The sequence below is a fragment of the Bombus vancouverensis genome, unplaced genomic scaffold, assembly GCF_051014615.1.
Source record: "Bombus vancouverensis nearcticus unplaced genomic scaffold, iyBomVanc1_principal scaffold0030, whole genome shotgun sequence".
NCBI lineage: Eukaryota > Metazoa > Arthropoda > Insecta > Hymenoptera > Apidae > Bombus > Bombus vancouverensis.
In genome coordinates, this window is record NW_027468921.1 from 614,002 (window position 1) to 622,557 (window position 8,556).

Here is an 8,556-nt window from a genome sequence, read left to right on the forward strand (position 1 = left end):
GGTGATGTTAAAAGGAAAGGAAAACCAAATCCATATGCTTATGTACCTTTGTCAAGAGCAGCATTAAACAAAAGGTAAATAATGATACCATGAATTTTGATTTAAATCGAAGATACGCATTGAATTGATTCATTTTTATCTTTAGAAAAAAGAAGAAAAATGCGAGTAAATGTTTGTAACTTTATAACTATGAGAAAACTCGAAGCAGCCCGAGCGCAACTGCATATACGAGGCTGCGAAAAGTATCTGTTATAACTCAATTAAGAGCGAGTATCATCAATGTATTGGGTTTAGATTTGGGTCAGATTTTTCAATGCAACAGTAGCAAGGTGACCCTGGCAACGCTTGCACGAAATAACAACTATAATTTTATTTCATAAAATAACAAATCGGAAGTTATATCTGGTTCTTCGCACACGATAAAAATTTTATTACGGAATTGTGTCGGTAAAATATGTGAAACCGAAGAATCAATGAAAACGTAAGATTAGATTTAATTATTATTTTTCGTATCTATAATTTATATTTCATCATTTATATCATACTTTTAGATATAAGGACACTATCAATCAGATAACTTTTATGATCCATCAAGCATTAGGTTATCAATATTTGGAAGCTTGGTATCATATTCTTCATTTAATAGCCCTACTGTTTCAGGTAATATCGATTTTCTGCTTCTTACCCATTTGTCAATGTTGTACATTTCAACGTTTCCTTTTATTACAGGCAACTGGTAAAGCGAGAAGTCAGCAATTAATAGAGATATTAAAAAGTCTTGCTGAGTAACGTGATTCTTACAATTTTGCGTGGAAAAATGACGCTGAGTACGCTATTGGAGCTGCGATAAGAGTGCTAGGACCGGAGACAGTATTAAATTTGATTCCATTGAGGGCAAGTAATTCTATATGAACCGGATTATGCTTAGAAAAGAAAACTTTATTTTATAATTACAGTAATATAAATCTCTATTCTATAGGTATCAGACAATGCGATTAATTTAAAAATAACTTGACTACTACCATTATTGAAAAATTGTGTGCTAGGTGGGTCACATACTTTCTTCACGGAAGCATTGCTACCTATCGTTGCATTGTGCGAGTAAGTATTGTAATCTATCTTTATTATAAGAGTATAAATTATCTTATATTGATATTTTGAATGATAATTATACTCAATTTTAGAAAAAAAGCAACCGAACACCTGTACGCAGGAAAACTTACGAATTTCTCGTTTACCAAGTCTGGGCTATTTTACCAAGTATATGCAACAACGCTACTGATGTGAAAGATAATTTCAAGGTATATAACAGAGATAAATATAAAAGATATAGTATCAAGTATCCATGAGATAACTTTTATCTTGTTTAGAATATATCTAAACTGTTAGAAACAAATTTAAATGAAAGAAAGAATTTAAGGACGTCGATAACGTCTGCCTTACGAAGATTAATAACGAAAGCAGTCGAAGGCGACAAAAAAGAAGATATACACGAACTAGCTAGATTTGCAAAGAATTATTTACCATTGTTTTTAAATCTATACACTACTAAGCCACTTGGAACTGACGAAGAAGGACAACGCTTCGCCACGTTTGATACAATAAGAGTAATTTGTGAATAGAAGGAGTAATTTCCTTTAAAGAGATTAACTAATATTTTGTACAATTACAGGTGTATCTTACAATTACGGATAAAGAATTGGTACACGAATTATTCGATCGTGCGTTATTTAAGTTGAAAGAACCTGATATCGACGATTTTTTCAAAGAAAGTATTCACGATATAATAAGATTATTTATTAATCATACTGACATTAATAGATTAAGGACGTTTTACGATATGTGTGTACCACTTCTTAAAGAAATTTCTAAAACCAAGGAACAGAAGAAAGCGTATAGGTAACTTTTTAATATATTTGGAATTAAATATTTTAACTATCTTTTCTGCAAAAACAAAAATTATTTTTTATTTGTATGTTCTTTCAGGTTTTTAGAAGAGATATGTGGCAGTGAGAAGGAAACGTGTAAAGAGTTTGTAGTTCAATACAGACGCGAGATACAAAAATTATTAATAATAATAATCCTCTGCTACTGAAGTCGCAAAGCCAAGCAGAGGAGTATGTGCTAATTTTACAAACGTTGTTCTATAATATCAATTTCTTATGAAAATTTTAACAAATAAGCCTTACTCATTTTTTAATTAGGTACGATTAAGATGCTTAATTCATCTCATAAAAATTCATCCACAACTTGAGAAAACTAAGTTCTTCGAAGCCATTGTGCCCGAAGCAATAATGAGTTTAAAAGAGTTAAATGCGAAATGTCGAACTTCTGCATATCAACTTTTAAACATTATTGCCGAGAAATTTTTAGGAAATCCTACACATCTTAAAGATTATGTTAATATGCTCATGGTTGGTTTGAGTGGTGCGATAGAAAATATACAAAAGTATTGTACCGCATCCTTGCTGGCACTTTCTTCTATCACTTATCATTACAACGGTACAGTTTATTTCAAACTAAAGTCAAAATAAATATTTCGTATAAAAATAAATTACAAGTCTGACAAGAGAAATTGCAGAAGCTGCATTGTCATATATCAAAATATATATTACTGTGATGCCATCTCATATTGCTGCCTCGAATTTAAAATTGTTGGTTAGTAACAAAGGCGTTTAATTAATAATAATAACAGGTAGTAACAAAATCCCGTATATCTCAATAAAAAAACGAATAAGTGAATTTGCAGATAGGCGCTTTATGTGCAATGAACGATGACTGCCATACGCATTTCAGACAAAAAGTACGATATTCTGGTAAAGTTAATAAGAGAATACGGAATGGAAACAATTTTTGGCATGATTCCAGCTTCCAATGCGATGTTACGTAAGAGATTAAAAAATATGAATAAGGCAGAAGAAGCGAAGAAAAAGAAAAAAGAATTGAGGAAATTGAAAAAACAAGAAAATGACGAGGATGCTGAATTCAATGCAAAGAGAAAACCTAAAAGGTAACTTTGTATTTTCCTTTAAACGGAATTTTTCTTAAACCGAAACAACTCTACAATCTTTATTAAAATTCAGTATAGAAGAAATATTGGCGGATAGCGATGATGAGTTCGATGAAGATATGGGCAATGAAGAGTCAAGGAAAAGGAAGAAAAGAACATCGCGAAAGGAAGCCTGGATTCATGAGAATGAAGAGACCGTTGATCTCGTTGATTCTGCGGCTGCTCGAAATATATCAAGTAAGTCTAGATATTTTTCAAAATTCGATTAGTCGAAGTTGGAATTAGATTTACAAAATACTTTTTTAGCAACGCAACCTATAGTCGCTATTAATTCAAAAATAGCAGCTATAAAACGGAAAGATCGTGAATTTAAGATTACGTCTGATGGCCGTCTTACTATCACAGTAGATAATGAGAAAGATAATGAACCAGAACCCAAGAGAAAGAAGAAATCTGCGCTTTTGTTGCACAGTGATTCAGAAGACGATTATTCAGAAGACGAATTGGGGTTAGATTTGAGGTTAGGAATTCTAGAAAAATGTAAAGTAATTCAAAGAAACCAGTGAACGAAGCCAATGAATTTTTATGTTACATGATCAGAAGATGATGTTCAGTCTGTAGCCATGTCGCAAGCAATGGATAAAAAACGTAAATATAGCGATAGTTATGATAACGTTAGCGTAAGGAGTGGATCCACATTGAAGTATCAAGGTATAATAGTAATATATAACCTATAGTAAATTTTTAATAATTATATTAAATTGACATTGAGATGGATTCCTCTAGCCTAGACTGTGTAGCTATGTATATTAATAATAATTTACTTCTCTAGATTAAGTGACTTGTACTTATAAAGATGGCTACGTTAAGTGGTTTGTATTTTTATATCATAAGTAATTGAGTGGAACTCAACTGTTTCTGTGAAGCAGAGTGTATACTGCGAAGGAGGTGGCGATACCTGAAAGAGGTAAAAACGAGTATTATGGGGATAGGTTGCTACCTTACTTTTATTAAGTTAATATGAAATGGTGCCTTATAAGGTTAGCTGGTAGCTATTTAATACGTGATGGGTTTTTTACAACGATTGTGTTACGTCGTGCGACATTCTTTCTAGAACAGGCCACACACCGCGGACAGGATGGCAACCAGATGTCCGCACGCCTTCACTGCGTACCTTCAATAGAATTTCTAAGGTCCTTCAGCCCGAACCAAACATCTGCACTAAGTCACTGTCTAAAGGTTATTGTTTACTACGGAAAGATAGGAGAAGTTCGTCTTTCTCATGTACGATGTTTTACACTAGCAACTTTCTCTCGGGGCGGTTAACACCCTTCCTCCACTCTTCCACCACCAATCCAGGAAATTAACCTATTACCAGAGAAGTCCTTCCCTCACTCTCCCAACAAGAACTTGGTCTTAACAAATCATCTTTTCTCGTATCATTAGACGCACCCATCGCAAGTGTCCTCCGCTGCATCATCGTTACAGAAAGTTAGTCTTTATACGTTTTTTGAACCTTCAACATCTAAGCGTGCGTCGCGTACAACACCTCGTTACTCTAGCTATCAATCGAATTAATTGTACATTTCTAGTCAAGAAGTTGTTGGAATAAACATTAATTGTATTCGTTAATTCAGTGTAAAATCAATTTAACCACCCCTATTATCGCAAACGAAATCAGGGAATCGATCATTTCGTGGCGTCGATTATCCAATCGTAATGGGAATTTACGACTCCCGTTGACGTGCTTCCTCGCGATCGCGTCTCCCCGCGAATGGTCGAAACAGATTGACTAGTGCTAAGTGTTTTGTATTCTTATTTACTATAAGTGAATGAGATAGTTTAAGTGCTTTGTATTCTTATTTATTATAAGCATGTATTCCGCAATTGAACGGCGAAGACGATATCGGAAGTACGTGAATTGCGAGCCATGCGTAGCGAACACACGCTACTACTAAAAATGATCAAAATCGGGAAAATCACGGGTAAAGCCGCAATGGCTATCCGCAATATACCAATAAACGAATACGGACACCTGTACGATGCCCTACGACGAAACGTAGCCACCCAAGATTCTGTTAGAGAATAACAAGACCAGCTACGCGAAACGAGACAGCGTCACGACGAAAGTGTGCAAAGTTATATCATCAGGTTCCGCAGAGCACTCAATAAGCTACAATACAGTATAACGAACAAATACTGTGACGAAATTACTAGACGAGCTATGAACGACAGGATTTTAAGAGACTCCGTAATCGATTTTATTCGAAGCCTAAAAAGCGAAATAGGACAATTACTACTCGCCAATCCACCATACAATATCCTTGAAGTCGTAAAGAAAGCCACCGACATCGAGCGATTCTTCAGGGAAGGTCGAAATCAACGACCAAAACCAATGGAACGATTACGACTCCATGAGCAGCGACGACTAACAACCAATAATCCCTATTCAATCATTAGAAAACCAACTCCAACACCCAGTCCAATGCCAAGAAGTTTCCTACAAACTGAACAAATACCACTTGCCCAAAGGACACAATTAAAATGCTTCAAATGCAATCAGATCGGACATGTCTCCAGTTAATGTAGAAATTTTTGAACACCCAGCCAATTTCCGAGACCACCAGCAGTCCACAATCTCGAGACAAGCAAGGAAGAAATAGAGAAACCAATATACCAGACTTACGAATTAACGCCACAACAGGAAGACTACCCACAGTACTTTTACGATCCGACGGACAGCGATATAAATTCCTCATTGACAGCGGAGCAGGAATTAATATACTCAAGCGAAGATGCCTATTACGACCAAGAATAACAAAAGAACGAAAATTCTCGATGGGACACTCTAAATTTAAAACTAACAAACACGCTTTGATAAAACTATTTGGCAAACCTCTAGAATTCTTTGTGGTAGAAGACAACTTTCCAATTATAGAAGACAGCATACTCGGTTTACCAGCCCTATCTAAATCCAAATTTGAACTCTCAAATCAACAATTATAACGTGACAATAATATACTTTTATTGCAACAGGAAAACGACGTACCTCCAAAACAAGCAGTGTCAAAAACAGTCTACCTGGAAGGAAAACCGACAACGACATGCTTTATCAATGGTGGTGAGTGCCCAGTCAAAATGACTAATTTTATCGAAAATTCAAACACGTACGATCAAGTCTCCACATTTAAAGATTTAGTCAGACTTTCGCATATAGAGAAAACTCACCGTGAACCAATCGAAAAGATATTGCTGTTTTACCTCGACGTATTCAATCTAGAGACCGACTTATTACCATACACTAACCTTGCTAAACACACAATAACGTTAAAAGAAAATAAAATCATTAACACAAAATCTTACCGACCGCCTGAATGCCATAAAGAAGAAATCAAACGATAAATGGACGAAATGCTACAAAAGAACATCATAGAACCATCTGATTCTCCTTACAATTCACCAGTCTGGGTAGTACCAAAAAAGGCTGACGCCTCAGGGAAACAGAAATGGCGAATTGTAATAGACTTCAGAAAAATAAACGAACTAACTGACCAGGACGCATATCCATTACCTGGCATAGACGACATACTATCCCAACTAGGCAACGCAAAATTTTTCTCAGCCCTCGATTTATCCTCCGGATTCCATCAAATCCCAATGGACACAGACTCTAAGAAATACACAGCATGCTCCACACCACAAGGACACTACCATTACAATAGAATGCCATTCAGTTTAAAGAATGCACCTGCAACATCTCAACGCATGATGGATACCGCGCTAAGAGGACTCATAAATAAACATTGCTTCGTATATTTAGACGACATTATAATATCCGGACAGTCGATTGAAGAGCACAATAGCAACCTCGCGATAGTCTTGCAACGCCTACGCGAACTCAGACTCAAAATACAGCCGGACATATGCGAATTTCTCAAACCAGAATTAGAATATCTCGGACATATAGTAACCGCCGAAGGTGTAAAGCCAAATCCCAAAAAATTAGAAGCCGTTAGCAATTTCAAACAGCCACGTAATCCCACAGACATCAAATCGTTCTTAGGACTAGCAGGTTATTACCGCAAGTTCATCAGAAGCTTTTCTAAAATCGCGAAACCATTGACCGAACTTACAAAAAAGGAGACACCATTTCATTGAACAGATAAAACCCAGAAAGCATTCCAGACATTAAAAGACAAACTCTGTTCATCACCCGTACTAAAATTCCCAGACTTTGCGAAACAATTCACATTAACGACTGACACCAGTAACGAAGGTATAGGTGCGATCTTATCACAGGACGGACATCCATGTTGTTATATCTCGCGAACTCTAAACCCACCGGAACGAAATTATTCCACCACAGAAAAAGAACTTTTAGCAATAGTATGGGCCATGAAACGCCTCCGACAATATCTGTTAGGGCGGAAATTCCTCATCCGAACCGATCACCAAGCACTAAAATGGCTACAGAATTGCAAAGACCCCTCCTCACGCTTGATGAGATGGCGATTGAAACTAGAAGAATACGAATACGACATAGAATATACGAAAGGAAAAGATAACACTGCAGCCGACGCACTATCTAGAATACATGTTCTGACCAGTCGACGCGAGAACTTGAACATAGAACTCGACAAAAAGTTTCACGATTGGGAAAAATCTACCGACGCGTTACCCAAAATTCTCAAAATGACTCCGAACCGTAAATCTTTCTATCAATTATCCAAAACAGAGCTAGGAAATTACGACAGAGTCGAATGGTTAACTGAATTAAACGAAATTATTCATACAAACGAGAAGATAGGTATAGGCGACGACAGTTTCACAGAAACCGAGAAGAACGCGATCAAACGAATTTTATTATTCCTGAACGGCACAGTAAAAGAATTAAATTTTGCATGGGAACCAATCCAAACATATAGCGCCGAAGAAATAGACGAATTATTAAAAGAAAATCACCATTTAGTAGGATACCCCGGTATACAAAAGACATACGACCGCATTCGTGAACGGCAGAGTACCAGATTTGATGAAACGCATACAACATATAGAATCATGCGACACCTACCAAACATCTAAAACTACACGTATCAGACCGCGCGAAGAACCTTGTATCACCGACACACCCCTCGAACCAAACGATAAAATTGGTATGGACTTATTAGGCCCACTGAAAAAGACGAAGAAAAGCAATCAGTACAATCTATCCATACATGACGAACTGACAAAATACTTAATACTCGTACCACTAAAAACTCAGCAAACGGAAACAATTTGGAACGCACTCCTCAATCGTTACATTTACATCTTTTCCGCTCCAAAAAAGATATTAACTGACCGCGGACAGAATTTTATATCTAGTTTAATGCAACAGTACGAAGACGCGTTCAAAATCAAACATATCAAAACGACATCCTTGCACCCACAAAGTAACGGATCTTTAGAACGGACACACGCAGTAGTAACAGACATGTTAAAATCGATACAGCGAAATTCGGATGAAGAATGGGACGATCAACTTAACTTTGTATGCCTTGCATATA

General features: G+C 36.3%; 1 protein-coding gene across 1 annotated transcript; it reads left to right on the forward strand.

Annotated features, from left to right (window-relative positions):
- The first annotated feature begins 2,743 nt into the window (after nucleotides 1–2,743).
- LOC117153230 (RRP12-like protein) lies at nucleotides 2,744–3,576 on the forward strand. Its single transcript, XM_076626797.1, has 3 exons — nucleotides 2,744–3,010; nucleotides 3,084–3,247; nucleotides 3,317–3,576. Exons 1-3 carry the CDS (start codon nucleotides 2,775–2,777, stop codon nucleotides 3,574–3,576), a joined length of 660 nt encoding a protein of 219 aa, XP_076482912.1. The 5' UTR covers nucleotides 2,744–2,774.
- Nucleotides 3,577–8,556: the final 4,980 nt, after the last annotated feature.

Excerpts from the sequence above, each read along its gene's own strand:
- LOC117153230 (XM_076626797.1), top strand. The coding sequence starts at position 2,775 with ATGACTGCCATACGCATTTCAGACAAAAAGTACGATATTCTGGTAAAG. Across the intron at positions 3,011-3,083 it reads GCAAAGAGAAAACCTAAAAG|TATAGAAGAAATATTGGCGG; the intron begins GTAACTTTGTAT and ends ATTAAAATTCAG. Across the intron at positions 3,248-3,316 it reads GGCTGCTCGAAATATATCAA|CAACGCAACCTATAGTCGCT; the intron begins GTAAGTCTAGAT and ends ATACTTTTTTAG.